This window comes from Lasioglossum baleicum, chromosome 10 (assembly GCF_051020765.1).
Source record: "Lasioglossum baleicum chromosome 10, iyLasBale1, whole genome shotgun sequence".
Lineage (NCBI taxonomy): Eukaryota > Metazoa > Arthropoda > Insecta > Hymenoptera > Halictidae > Lasioglossum > Lasioglossum baleicum.
The window spans coordinates 16,716,331-16,730,955 of NC_134938.1; the positions used below are offsets into that span (position 1 = coordinate 16,716,331).

General features: G+C 40.5%; 5 protein-coding genes across 8 annotated transcripts in view; all 5 read right to left on the reverse strand.

The window, feature by feature from the left end:
• Alpha-man-ia (alpha-Mannosidase class I a) overlaps positions 1-14,625 on the reverse strand; it is a 679,808-nt gene that overhangs the window by 106,502 nt on the left and 558,681 nt on the right. The window lies entirely within an intron of this gene.
• LOC143212914 (uncharacterized) overlaps positions 1-14,625 on the reverse strand; it is a 32,973-nt gene that overhangs the window by 3,095 nt on the left and 15,253 nt on the right. Inside the window, exons 7-15 of the mRNA XM_076432228.1 lie at positions 14,494-14,616; positions 14,310-14,427; positions 13,956-14,202; positions 13,760-13,873; positions 13,287-13,588; positions 6,617-6,710; positions 6,387-6,519; positions 6,265-6,299; positions 42-144 (exon numbers count right to left, since the gene is read on the reverse strand). Of these exons, the coding sequence (XP_076288343.1) occupies positions 42-144; positions 6,265-6,299; positions 6,387-6,519; positions 6,617-6,710; positions 13,287-13,588; positions 13,760-13,873; positions 13,956-14,202; positions 14,310-14,427; positions 14,494-14,616 (1,269 nt within the window). The remainder of the gene's footprint in view (positions 1-41; positions 145-6,264; positions 6,300-6,386; positions 6,520-6,616; positions 6,711-13,286; positions 13,589-13,759; positions 13,874-13,955; positions 14,203-14,309; positions 14,428-14,493; positions 14,617-14,625) is intronic.
• Positions 2-2,324, reverse strand: LOC143212643 (uncharacterized). Its single transcript, XM_076431616.1, has 2 exons — positions 829-2,324; positions 2-664 (listed from the first exon to the last, which is right to left on the reverse strand). Exons 1-2 carry the CDS (start codon positions 944-946, stop codon positions 321-323), a joined length of 462 nt encoding a protein of 153 aa, XP_076287731.1. The 5' UTR covers positions 947-2,324; the 3' UTR covers positions 2-320.
• LOC143212640 (uncharacterized) lies at positions 8,771-10,482 on the reverse strand. The gene is made up of 3 exons (XM_076431613.1): positions 9,554-10,482; positions 9,103-9,220; positions 8,771-9,037 (listed from the first exon to the last, which is right to left on the reverse strand). The coding sequence occupies exons 1-3, from the start codon at positions 9,899-9,901 to the stop codon at positions 8,772-8,774; spliced, it is 732 nt and encodes a 243-aa protein (XP_076287728.1). The 5' UTR covers positions 9,902-10,482; the 3' UTR covers position 8,771.
• On the reverse strand, positions 10,648-13,737 carry LOC143212649 (uncharacterized). Of its 3 annotated transcripts, XR_013009738.1 has the most exons (5): positions 13,498-13,737; positions 13,252-13,397; positions 12,329-12,461; positions 12,110-12,256; positions 10,648-11,761 (listed from the first exon to the last, which is right to left on the reverse strand). XR_013009738.1 is itself a non-coding variant. In XM_076431625.1 (4 exons), exons 2-4 carry the CDS (start codon positions 13,281-13,283, stop codon positions 12,203-12,205), a joined length of 219 nt encoding a protein of 72 aa, XP_076287740.1. In that variant the 5' UTR covers positions 13,284-13,397; positions 13,498-13,737; the 3' UTR covers positions 10,648-12,202. The 3 variants fall into 3 exon arrangements, 2 of the variants coding, with proteins under 2 accessions (XP_076287740.1, XP_076287742.1); XM_076431625.1 differs by having other exon boundaries at positions 10,648-12,256; XM_076431627.1 differs by lacking the exon at positions 13,498-13,737 and having other exon boundaries at positions 10,648-12,256; positions 13,252-13,429.

Genomic DNA, 14,625 nt, shown 5'->3' on the forward strand with positions numbered 1-14,625 from the left:
TATACGAATAAATGGTTACAGTCACGTGTGCATAAATGTACCGACTCGTGAGCTCTGTTGTGCATGTCCACAGCAGGGCCGATGTCGATAGGGTCCGTTGACGCCAACCTTGCTGCCGTGTCAACTGTACTTCGTATTCGATAACTGGACGAAGAAAAATATTAGATGATTGCATAAGTTTGTGCCCGATTTTCATAGATATCGCAAACCGTACTGCACGGCGGAGTGTAAAAAAAATTATATAGTCACCATTCTTTTTAAATTGTAGAATTTCTACAATGAAGCCGTATTGTTTCAAATTTAACCATTGAATTTTATTTTCAAATCAGACAAGAACTTATGCAATCATCTGATATATTGATCAGATTAAATTCACGAATGTATTTGAACAACTGATGCATGTTGTTTTGAACGTACCCAACGATTTCGAACAGTCCAGACATGTAGAACGAGATGACAGCGAGCGACGCTTCCGTACACGACACTGACAATACACCAAGCACGGTCGTTAGGGTGAGATGTAGACAGACTAAGTTACTCCTGGTATCATACTCAGTGTAAAAGAATCCCAATAACTGAATGAAGCGCAGTTGATAATTGAAATGCAGTATTGTGGGAATCAGTATCAGCACTAACGTGCTTAATATTTTAATGATCGACATTCCTACAGAAATTAAATACAATTGTTAAGCGAATTTTCCATTTGTTGCTCGACGATTTTCTGTGGATCTTCACACAAAATAAAAATTGTCTGTACCGATTCTAAGAAACTGGAGCAAAGAACATCTAACGACGAGATTATTTTTAATCAATATTCACAATTCTTACCAAGGAACATGTAAACTATGCGTCTTGACTTGTCGATATATTTGAAGAAAATTTTCACCTCATTCGGATTCACCAGCACGTCGCAATCATGCTGCATGTTTTCGAAGATAATCTTCATCTGCAGCCACACGAAGAAATAACTGAGATCGTATTACTTTTTGTGAACTATAAAATATTAGAAAGAAGCAACTCAAGTAAGAGGCATTGAAGATATTTTAATTATATGCACAGAAAAGATTCTATAATCAATTCAATAGCAGCGATAATGACATTGGATCTGTCCAGCTGTTACACGAGTCATTCCCCTTAATTGATCATTTAATAGCCACGTGTTTTGGTACTTACTACTGGAAAATTCACGGTAAAACCAACGTATCGTAAAAAGAACAACAGCATCGGACCGGTATACGATAACATCGTGAGCAAATTGTGCAACGTTATTTCTACATACTTTATAGAGTACACCTGGAAAACGTTTTCACATCTCTTCTTGAAAGTTAGATCACAGTTACGATATAAATTATTAAAATATTCGAATTATTTGAGCGAGTGCAAGTGTCGTTACATTATATTTTGAAAAAAAAATTATAAAAATGTTCCCACATAAATTGTCCACGAGGATAAAAGCGATTATAAATAATTAGACTGCGGATTTTATGCATTTATGACAAAAATGGACAAGTACAATTTAAAGCAGTGGATATATTAAAAATATTTAAGGACATCAATGTATTATTTTCAGCTTAATAGGATGATTAAAAAAAGAGTACAATTTATATTTGGTTCCTGTGTCCTCCAATCAATGCGAACATTTTTTATTTTGCATAAAGATCCGCAGTCTATAAATAAACAACGAGTAACGAGAGCTTCTGGCAAATTCACAGTTTCCCCGAATATATGCCAATGTCGTAACAATATCATTCAAAGTGAAATTAGTCCAGTGACCGGAAGAAATAACGAGGTAGAGTCATCTATAGTAAATGAAATGTTGGTCACCTGAACCGCTATGCAGCAGAGCGTAGTCAGTGGAATAACGATTCTTTTAATCTTAGACAGAGTGGATTCGTCGTAGGGCCAGAGCCCTGTGAAGCACAGAACAGAATAGTAGACACTGTAGTTCTTTCGAAACGCCTCCATCGTCGCCGAGGGTGGGTGTTAGATTGATACATGTAAAATTTCCGTCACCTTGCAATTCGCAGCACGCTCCCATATCTTATTCAGGAAGCTTCCGGTAAGAGTGTCTGCCAAGTGTAATTGCTACCATCCTTTCACTCGCAGCACGCTCCCATATCTTATTCAGGAAGCTTCCGGTAAGAGTGTCTGTGAAGTGTAATTGCTACCTTCCTTTCACTCGCGACTCAACTCTATTCTTCAGTCGGAATTAGACATCTCACTAGTCGGATCGCCCTATCTAAACAGTCGATACTGTCGACTGGCCGTTCACCATAGACATATAGAGATAGACTGCGCCGTCTTATGGGCGAGTTGAAGCCCACAATGGCGGCGCGCGGTACAAAGAGTGAGAGAGAGAGCATTAGCCGGGGTCCATAGCGCTCTCTTTCTATATGATGTGTCGACACATCAATTAGAAAGAGAGCGCTATGGACCCCGGCTAATGCTCTCTCTCTCTCGCATGCCGCCATTGTGGACTTCAGCGCTTCGTTCAGGCCGCGCAGTCTATCTCTATATGTCTATGCCGTTCACCAACTTGAGAATTACGAACTTGTATCTTCTTTTCCACAACTATATGTACAATGTGTGAGTGGTGATTGTTTGTATTGTGTGTGAGAGTTGTGAATGTAGAGTATAGATGGAAGTGTGAGCACGCGTGAGTGAGTGAGAGGCCAGGAGTATATGTATGTATAGAGGGAGTGCTTGTTCTAAGAGGTTATGTTTTGAGTCGATCTATGGACGCCACGTGTTGAGAGTGAATTCTTTATTTTGTATTAGCATATATGTAATCGTTAAGTATATTAAACTACTATTAAACAAATATGCATTTCCACCCATTCATTTACCACAAATGGTAGCAGAGAGTGATTGCTAGTTCGTGATTTTTGAAAACTTCGCGGTTTGTGGGTCGTGGTTCGAGGTTAAGAAATAGCACGTGTTAATTTGTGAGGAAAAAAGAGAATAAAATGGCAGAAGGATGGAAGTTAGCGAATATCGAACCACTTAATGACGTGAACTATTTTCTGTGGAAAGAGAAAATTGAAGCAATATTGAGAGCAAAGAAATTATGGAAAAAAGTGATAGAAAAGAAAGAACCAGAGATACCGCCTGAGGGAGACGAAAATTTCGAACAAGGATTCAATATATGGAATGAGTGGGACGATGGAAACCATGCAGCGAGAGCAATAATGAGAAATACCATGTCAGCGGCACAAGTGTTGAAATATTGCAAGGAAAGGAATGCAGGTAGACTATGGAACCTGATTAAACATAATATGGCAGAAGAATCAGAACCTATAAAGGTAAAAGCCCTAAGCGATTTAACAAATTTGAAAATGACGAGAGAGGAAAATGTAGACACATACATAAACAGGGCTGAAGCGTTAACAAATAAATGCGCACAATTGGGAAAAATCATAGAGGAATATGAATTAAAGATGTATGTAATGAGAGGTTTGAGGATTGAATTTGACCAAAATGTGAGGATATTAGAAAATCAAAGAGAAGTAACGTTGAATGAAATAAGGTACGCATTGAAACAAGAAGAAGAGAGAAATGAAAGAAGAAGAGGAGAGCGAATCCAGAGAGATCAAGAAGGAATAAGAAGAGCTAAAGAAAAAACGAATAATGAGACATGCTGTTTCAATTGTGGAAAAAAGAGTCATGTGTCAAGAGAATGCTATGGAAAAGTCAAATGTTTTAATTGCCAAGGATATGGACACAAATCAAATGAGTGTAATGAAACGAGAAACAGTAAACCTACTCGGGGAAGAGGACAAAGAGGTAGATTTCAAAGAAGAGGTCATCAGGAAAGGTATGGATATGGACGTGGAAGAGGAGAAGCGATAATGAGTACAAGCGAAGAGAATGTAATGACTGCGAGTGTGATCGAACCCTTGTAAATAAGACAGTGAGAAGTGAAAAGAACATAAGAGACGTGCATGTTAAAAATATGGAATGGCTGTTAGACTCAGGATCAACGAGTCATATGATAAATGACACAAAAGTATTTGACAGACTAGAGCATGACGTGAGGGAAATCACACTAGCAGATAAGGAAGGCAGAAAACTGATTTCTAGTGGTATCGGTGACGTTGTTATGAAACAAGAACAGATTGAAAATAGAGTAAGACTAACAAATGTATTATGCGTTCCAGACCTAAATGTTAATTTGTTGTCAGTGGCGAAATTCACAGATTTTGGGTACACTGTGAAATTCAACAAACATTGTGCTGAAATATATAAAGAAAAAGACAAGATACAGATGATTGCAGTACGTAAAGGAAAAGGATATTATGTGGAATCGATGACAATAAATAAAGAAGAAGTGACAATGACAATAGATAATGATATATGGCATCAAAGACTTGGACATGTAAATAGGAATATAATAGAGGAGATGAAGAAAGAAAACCTAGTAATAGGTATGAAGGAACAAAATAAGACAAATGTGCAATGTGAAAGCTGTGTTGAAGGAAAAACTTGTAGGAAAGTGCATGCCAGATTGGAAAATAGGAGAGCAAAAGAAATTCTAGAACTATGGCATATTGATTTGATTGGACCAATAAATCCAATATCAAAGGGTGGCAAGAAATATATATTCACTATTGTTGATGACTACTCTAGAATGATTTTTGTCATATTACTGACAGAGGAAAGTGAAGCAGCGGATGAATTAAAGAAATTAATAATACTAAAGGAAAATCAGTCCGAGAAAAGAGTAAAAACTATACGTTCCGACAATGGAGGAGAATTTATTGAAAAAAATTTGAATAGATGGCTAAAAATGAAAGGCATTAAACATGAGTTAAGCCAGGCCAGAACACCTCAGTGCAATGGTGTAGCTGAGAGAGCGAATAGGACTTTGATAGAGATGACGAGGACATTAATGTCTGACTCACATTTACCAAAGGATTTTTGGGCAGAAGCAGTGTGCGTGTCTGCGCATACCAGAAATCGTGTGAAGTCAACGGTACACAAAATGACTCCATATGAACTATGGAACGGAAGAAAGCCAAACATAGGCTGCATGAAGAGATTTGGCTGTGTTGCATTTGTATTGAACAAACAACATCAAAAAGGAAAATTTGACCCAAAAACGCAAAAAGGAATTTTTATAGGATATGCCGAAAATAACACATATAAAGTGTATATACCTGGGACAGGAAAGGTTAGTTTAGGTTAGGTTAGGTAGGTAGACTTCCGTAGTCTCGTCCCAAGAATCATACGCGATCGCGTCCGAACAGAACCTTCAAAATCTCGTCGCTATAGCAATATCGTTGCTTTTGAAGATCATATCCTAAATATTATTTTATTGTTTCATTGCATGTCAAATTGCCAAATAATTTGTCACAGGATTTCCGGAGTTCATGCGTAACCAGTCGAGACATTACAGCTGTAACTATTTTTATCGATATCGAACCTACAGATGTGCATACATTTACGATGGTGTCAAACGAATGTAGAAAAAGCTAGCTGACGTAGACAATCTATTTTTCCATTATTTTACAAGTTTTCAAAGAACTGGTACAGCATGTTACGTAAACGATTTATGCATTGAAGAACTAAAGAAGAAACAACGAAGTTTCAAAGTAATGAAAGAACTGACGAAAGACGCGCATAGCAATCTTGCTCGTGTGTGATATTATGTGTGTACGTTTACATGTAAATATGAAAATGAAAGAAATCCTTTCGTATCGAAACGGACGATTAATACGAGAATTGCTTGAATTCATTGTTGAGTAAACCATGTTATACGTAATATTACTCCGGTGATGATATTCGCTTTATTAAATTCAAGTCGATAACAAACGTTTGATTTAGCGAATATTTAATTCGGCTGATAATTGCTGACAATCATGCATTTCTGTAATTACGATACATACAATCAGGCGTCGGAGATAGTCCGCTTATGATCGGTCCGCTTATGCTTCTCTTAGAAAGCGTAAGGTACTCACCTGTAAACAGAAGAACGACAATACGTTTATTAAATATCACAAGATGCAAAGAAATACAATTTTCAGACGTAAAAATTGAAGGTCCGACGCCTTGGGAAACGGAAATCACGTCAGAAATGATTGCTCAGGTGGATGGAAAAGTGACAAGTATTTTAACACTAAACCTAATACATTTTCAATATTTCTTAATTGTGATAATTTAAACTTTCTTGATGTAAGAGCATACACACCAGAAGGTACGCGCTAATCATTATAATCCTCTAAAAGAATTCCCCAGAATTCTTATACTCATATTTCCAGAGAATACATGACCATCAAGTAAGACACTGCTAATTTGGTCATCTGCAAAAGAGGATGCGAGGAGACCTGAACAGCTATTCAATTCGCGATGAACATCGACGAATAAATATTGTGAAATGTTGTATGTACCGCGGTGAATCCTTCGTAAGATGGACGGAAGATCCCGCCGAGCACGTACACAATATCATTCTTACTGTGACACATAATGGACAACAATAATTTCTGTGCTGGCACAGTCGCTGTGTACCATGTGCCAGCGTATCTGCGCAGAAACGGAATAAAAATCGCCCGTTTATCTCAGAATTCCATATTCAATTCTCCATCGAAAATAATAGAACCCCCACGTGGGTTCGACTCACGTGTCAGAAAAGAATTCGGCGCCGTTGTTGATGATCATCTGCCCTAAATGGTTCGTCAGACCGATGTACAAGAAGTGTCCGACGATGACGGCCGCTATGGGAAAAATTTGCGACAGTTTCCGAAATCGCAGCATGGCGTAGGAGAACTGTGCGATCCCGGAAACAACGTTCAGTAGGTTCCTCTTATTCAACAGCGAGCGCAAGCGTCGCACAGTGGGGTAAACCGATGAATTTTCTGACAAAATCGAAGAACTATCGATAGAAATGCTATTTTTCAAGTATTCTGCAATATTTCAACTTTAGTTTAAAGAAAATCGTCGCTCGCTATTTCATTTCTATCGCAAGTTCTATGATTTTCACTAAAAATTCATCGGTTTACTCCACGGAGAGAAGAGACTCGGATCAGGCCCAGTCAGCGCCGCCAGAATCGGCCATAACTGGTCCAACATCTCCCACTCAGACCGTAGACTGACCATAAAGAACTAACATTACGAAATCAAACAGGAAATTCGACGAATACGCGTAAATTTGGTTACTTACATTCGAAAAACTTAAATGCACCAAGTAAAAAATTGTCTACCTTTGAACACGGGTATTTGGAAAATTCATTAACTTTTGCAAATTCTGTAATTACAGAATGAAAGTACGTACTTTCTTCTACAAAACCCATGAAAGGCAAAATATTCGCATTTAATATTAACGTTTACCAGTAGCAAAAGCACTGACCGTTCTGGGGGACTGTTAAAGGCCGCAGCGACTATACATAGACCAGGCTTGCCATATTCCGCGCGTGCCAGGCCCCTTACCGCTGCGCCCCTCGCCAATCTGCTGGGCTAAGCCCGCCTGGCTTGCCCCACTCCTCGCTAGTGGGAGCAGGTAGGGAACCTAACGGGCGTTCTTTTGTTCCGCGCGACGCCACGGACGGCTTGGCTTGGGTGAAAGTGAAGTCTTTATGGGACACCCGTTAGCTTGCTCAACGCGCACGCGTGGGACGAGTGGGGCAAGCCAGGCGGGCTTAGCCCAGCAGATGGGCGAGGGGCGCAGCGGTAAGGGGCCTGGCACGCGCGGAATATAGCAAGCCTGCTATAGACTTTTGCGTAAATATTACCCTATATAAAAAATCTCCAGAGCAAAACAGAATATAATTTAAAGATCTACAGGGATTTAAGAATGGAAACAAATATAAAGTAAGTAATAGTATGTGATTGAAAATACGACTTTTTATCAGCTAGATTGGCGTTTGGGCCCACTGTGCGCCTCTGCCACGGACCGGTAACGCGTTATAGCGTCGTGGAAGGGGAAGGGTAGAGTGGGAGGCAAGTCTCGGGGTCTCTTCTTCCCAGGCCCGAACGTTAGAACGTGTAAACTCACACGCAGGAGGTTTAAGCTCAGAGAGGCCATCACCAGCACAAGAAGAAAGAAATAGCCCGTCAGAATCGAGTCGCCCACCAGCTGTTTATACCTTTGTACCGTTAAACAAAGGAACAATACACAATTTGCAAACTCAGCCCTCGCAGCAATATTCACGGATACTAACCGAAGAGCACGCTCGTGGACTATCGCGACGTCAATTATCTTTGCGATAGTCGCTCTATCCTTCTTCGGAGTGATAACGTCCATTTCGTCGTCGTCGAAAGCCTTTCGTATGCGGTGGCTGTTAACACATTACCGACCGGTGATCAATGCATAATTTTGAAAAATCTATGGTTCATGGATAAATATTGTGTTGGAACGAAAGTTCGTAGCGTTGGTAAATTAAAATTGAAAGCTGAAATTCAGATATTTATTCATAGATTTATTCAACAACATATTTTCTATTCTGTCCTATTACTTTCGGCCATTTCGAGGTGGCTTCTCGTGTTGTTGAATAAACACATATAATGTTGAATAAATACCTTAATTTTATCTTCCATTCTTATTTTGGAAACACTACGAACTTTCTTTCCAACCCAATACTTTTTAATGGAACCTTCAACAGTGATAGCAATTTTCCTTATGAACTAACAAAGTCACCGTCAATAATGTCATCTGATACTTTCATTTAAGATTGTAATGTAAAAGAAAATTTCCATGCTTTCTTTTAAAATGTTAAGAAACAGACGCGACGAGTTAGAGAAAGTTCAAGAATTTGTCAATTCGAAGCAACTTTTAGGAACTACCGCAATATTTGCAGGATCCCGGAGCCATGATGGCTGCATAGAATCGTCGTCGCCTCTGTCCCGCCCAAAGCCATCAGTCCGATGAGAACGACAATGTACGTGTGCATCAGTGAAACCAAATAATATTTCTTGTCGTTCTTCGTGTACATTAATTTCAGACGCGAGTACACCATGTAGTCATCCGCAGAAGCTGTGGAATTGGAAACACCGTGCATCGTGGTTATGAAGACTACGTAGCTCATGATCATCACGTGAATTCCGGCTACAAGTGTGGAAAATGTATCTGTACATTAACAATTGATCTTCAAGTAACAACATAGTAGTTACCCGCCAGAATCGTCCCCATGAGTTTCCCGTCGTCGGCGTTTTTCAGCAAGATTCTCATCTCGTACGGATCGTTTATTCGCCTCCAATCTGCGCGTATCATCTCTAGCAGTTCCTTCACCTAGAAAATGGCGGACACCCTCTTTCTTCGACTCGCGAGCATTTTATTTCGCACAAAGGACCGCGATCTGTTGTAACTGGACTGCGGATGTTTATGCAAATTCCAATTTTTATAGACACACTTTAAGAAAGTGCGATGAGACAAAATCCTATTTTGAAAACAAGAACAAATACTACCAAATGCTATCGAATTTTATATTCTAGCATTTTTTAATGCATAAAGATCCGCAGTCTAGTTATAACTATTAGTTGCTGCAGGGTAAATATTGACAAAAGGGATCGCGTTGCCCTTGAAATACGTTGTCAATGTTTACCTGCTGCAGCTTGAACTTACAGCCTTCAGGTTACACAGGTACAGCAGTTGCTTCAATAGTATTATCAGGGTGAAGGTGATGTTGGTCACCGCGTCAAAGATGATGTTGGTACTGATTACGTCGAAAAACAATACCGACCTTACCTGGAACCAACGAGATTCCTCTGCATCATTTTCTCCTGGAGTCTGCGTGATCACCAGACTGCGTGTCTTTATGCAAAATAAAAATATCCTGCATTGATTGTGGGAAGCAGGAATAACATAAAAATTGATTTCATCCTTTACTGACTTTGTGTCGCATTCAGAAAAGTACATTGCAGTATTCTGGAATTTCTCTAATCCTTTTTCCTCAATAACGGAGTTGATCATTTCTTATTATAATTCTGTCAAATTGACGAATAGTGGGCCGGCGCGGAATCCTGCTGTAACGTCCATTCCGGATCGCCGAGGTGCTGTTGGGCCCACAGAAATACGACGGCTTCGAGAATGTCCCGTCGATACACTTCTTGGTTGATTTTGACCCCTTGATCCACGAAAACCGTAGCAAATCCCATTTTCCAGGTTTCATCACATCTGCGGAATGGCAGCCGTACTCACCGGATCTCAACTCTATGAACTCCAGCGTTTGGTCGATTTTGGAGGCGAGGGCCTGTGCTCAGCCCTATAAAAGTTTCGAGTCGCTGAAAAAATCTCTGCGCCGGGTGTGGGACCGAATGACGCCAGAAGAGCTGCGACCCACAGTCGAAAATTTCGAAACACGTTTGAGCCTCTGAATCGGCTCAAAGGGTGGCCACTTCGAAACTTCTTAAATATATGAATACTAAAGGCCTATGTTATGGTTGTTATCATTTGATTTTTCAAAGTTCGTCAAATTGACAGAATTATAATAAGAAATGTTTCACTCCGTTATTTCTTGTCACCCTGTAAAGATCCGCAGTCTAGTGATCACACCATCGACAGTACCTGAACCATAATCGCGGACACCACGATCAACAGGTAACACACTCTCTTCGCGTAAGTGAACCATGTTCGCTCGTACGGCCAGAGTCCGACGCACGTCAAGAGAAATCTGTTCACGGTGTAGTGATGATCATCGAGACTGTCCATCACTGCGCCAACGCTGGGTCGCGTCTGAGCTAGCCTCGAAAATCATGTTTCACCCTTCGTTCACCCTTCCGTGTCGCGCGTCAATAAATAATGACGGAAAACATCGCCGCACAAAGGAAGGGGAGACAATGTCAGGAATCGGTCAGAGTCGAGCGCGATGATTATGGGTTCGCTGACTATCGATCGGATCGCGACTTCGCGGAGCTTGCAAATAGAAATTGTTGCCTCTAAATACCGGGAAATTGCACGGCGGAGCTGAACCCCACTGTTATATCTTTTTTTTCAGAGGAAGGGTGCTCTCCCTCTTGAATTGGAACGTCGTGGGTTTTATGGCGCACCGCCTGCCGGTTCCCATTGTCAGGACTACCTTCCGGGAAATAATGAAGTCGAGCAAGGCGACAAGCGACCCGATCGACCTCTCCGAGTTTCATTCTTCCGGCGTCCTTCCACCGTGCAACAATCTGCTCCCAGTGAACTTGCAGCTACTTACGCGTCCGTCTACTTAGGCTACCTCTGGGGTCCGGAAAGAAGGGACTTGGCCACTGGGTCGGGACAGGTAAGCTCCTTCGTCTAATCCCCACCGTGAACGCTCCGGTGGTCTTTCGGTTAATTATTAACACGTGTATTGTTGTATTATAATGTTAATGTTCGTTCAGAGGCAGCGTTTGGTTATCGTTTGGGCAGATTGAGCCGCTTCACGAGTTTTAATAGACTGCGGATCGATTGCGAGAAGTAGAAACCAAATTGAATGTTCAAATCTCAATGAATTCACATCTTTAATTTTGGTATAAGTGAATAAATTATATTTTCATACACACACTGACAATACGATATATTAAATTGCAGCCGGTATAAAAGTAGTTCTTAAAAAGTGTAATCCACGATTCTCAAGACCATCCTTCGCACAAAAATAATTTTTTCGTTAATATTATGCACGCTGTAATATTACCACATTGACGCGAGTACACACACGCGGGTGAATTTTAAATTAGTAGACAGTGGATCTTTATGCAAAATAAGCATTCTACGTATACCCGAATTGCAACAAACTGGAGTGAAATAGAAATTTATTTTCTTTCTTAATATTATTTTTAGTAATGTTTTCTCAATGTTTTCCTACACCTTATAAGGAGGCTCGACACGGAATTCAGGCTCGATACGGAATTCATAAAGATTCGACACGACGTGTTATTTCGTTGATCGCTCGCAGGGGACTGTCTCTTTTTATTTTTAAACAAAATCACAACGTAAACATTAACAAAACATTAACGCAATCAATAAAAACATATATAACACTTGCAATCAATAAAAACATATATAACACTTGCAATCAATAAAAACATATATAACATGCACACTTACATCATTCTTACAATTCGGCCGTCCTGACGACAAATCGTCCCGATTTACCGAAATATAAACAACAAATATATACCGATGACAAATATATGTAGATTCACAGCTTACAACCTAGACATTTTTCTCATAAACGCATCAAATCCGCTGTCTAGTCATTAGACAGGTAATTCTAGGTAAAACAGACTTCTAGGTAATTGCAACGAGTCACACCGGTGCAGAATACATCACTGTGAAATAGGAGAAGGACATCTTCAGAAGCTGCAAAGAGGAAACAATTCGTGTGGAACAAGATAGTTGAATTAAAATGATAGACTAACAATATTTCGTTACCCTCCCGAATCCTTCGAAACCCGGTACGAAGAGGCCACCAATTAGGAAGGTGTAGGTCTTCGTCGAATGATGTATGAAGAACAGTAACAATTTCTGCGTTCGCACCGACACCGTGTACCACCGACAGGTGCATCTAAAAAGTATATTCGTTGTGCTCTATTGTAAACTGTGCAACGTGAGAACATTTGCACACTTTGTTAAAGACATTTTTTTACACTTTTACATACAGGGTGAGGTTTTTCGTCAAGTTTAAAGTTACGACCTTGAATCACCTTGAATGACTATATCGTTGAAATTGTCTCAAAAAGGACTACAATCGTAGGAGTTCAAAAATATGCGGTTCCATTTAAAAAAATCTAAGTTGACCTTCTAATCTCCTAAGCACCACCACTTAATAAAAAACTATGTGGACCACGTAAAGGTGAGCGCATACTAGAGGGTCGCGGGAAGGCCGCGGATAGTCTCGGGAAGGCCAAAGCCGCCGATGGACGTCCACGCGGGAAGAAATCTCTAGCGGGCCGACGGCTCCACAGCAGGGAGCAGGGCTACCTGCTGTGCGTGGCAGAAAAAAGATCTCCGTGGGCTCCCCACCTCTTTTAGGGAAAGGGACCTTTCTTTCAGGGAGCCCTGCTCCCTGCTGTGGAGCCGTCGCGCGTCGGCCCGCTAGAGATTTCTTCCCGCGTGGACGTCCATCGGCGGCTTTGGCCTTCCCGAGACTATCCGCGGCCTTCCCGCGACCCTCTAGTATGCGCTCACCTTAATGGGCCACTAGAAACCAAACAACTTTTATCTGCAGCATTTCTTCCTATCTCGAGAAATGTTCTTCAGGTGGCTTGTCTTAGGACCTAAGGAGTTAGGTGACTCACCCTGTATTTTATAGAGAATCCATCTTCCCTCTAATTACCTTAATTGGCGTTACTTACAGTTCCGTGAACAGCTCGGCACTACTGTTCATGACTATTTGTCAAATATAATTTACCAGACACAGGCACATTATATGCGCAAATATCAACATTAATTGGGCTATCAACTCTTTCAGTTCCCCTTGTTGCTGTAGCGACTGAGCCATCTGCGTGTTTCATGAAGGTGTTAGATTCTGGATCGAAATCGAGGCATTTCGTGCGAAAAGTGACCACTTCAACATTTCCAGAAAGCATCACCATACTTACACGCAGGAGATTCAAGCTGAAAGACAGGACTCCCAGCATCATCAACAAGAAATACGAATTGGACAGACATTTCGACAATTGTCCGGCGTACCTTGAAAAAGAAAATGCAAATTCGGTCTTTCCACGACGACTATACTCGACATGAACGACAGTTAAGGGGCTAGGACACGGTAACAAGTCGGGAAAATATAAGATTTTTCACAAAAAAAATTTTCGATATATTCAAAATACTCCTGTGTCCTAATCCCTTAATGATACGAACTTGATCGTCACTTTGTGCAGCTTCGTGGCGCTGATCAGTTTGTCCATCGCTAATTGATCTTTCTCGAAATCAGACATCCCGGATGATTCGACGAACGCCGTTTTCACACGGTAACTAATCATTATACGGAACAGCTGATTATTTCGATTGATATTAGGCTTCCATTACATATTTGAATTCCAGTAATTCTTCTTACCGGACAATCTGAAACAACGTACACGCATGATGAGCGAATGTAACTGTTGCCAGTTCAGGCCCGACCAGGCCCGCCACCCCGAGCACCATTAACAGAATCGAATGTAAGTGCAGGACGTAAGAGAATTTCGGATTATCGGTGAAATAATACATCTTTATATTTATATCGAGACCATCCTTGAAATTGTTGTAATCGTTCGTCAATAAATCGTAGAGCAGGTAGCCGCAGACTGATAAATAAAAGATGACTGCAACGATACACGTTCAATTAAATTAATTAAATTAATCGATCGATTCGCCCAGAATCAATTCTAATACACAGGGAACTGACAAATAAACAAACAGGAATTCTTACTTGCAAAACTACGATTCTTAGCATTCACATCGGCAATATGTGTAAATATAATTCTGCGCTCGTTCTCGTCAGTAATTGACGTTCTGTGGTGTGTGATCGTATCGCACAACTCCTTTAGCTAAGGGAATCGTTAATTAATTAAAATAATGATTATAATAATTATTTGCAGATTACTTCCACTTACGAACTCAATCCTATACAGGCAACTAGTATGTCTATACATAACTATAACGATTACTGTTATATTCGTCATAAACGTGACGATTGTGTTCTGATTGTACACTGCATCGTGCAGAAACGCTGCCAGCTGAAAGCA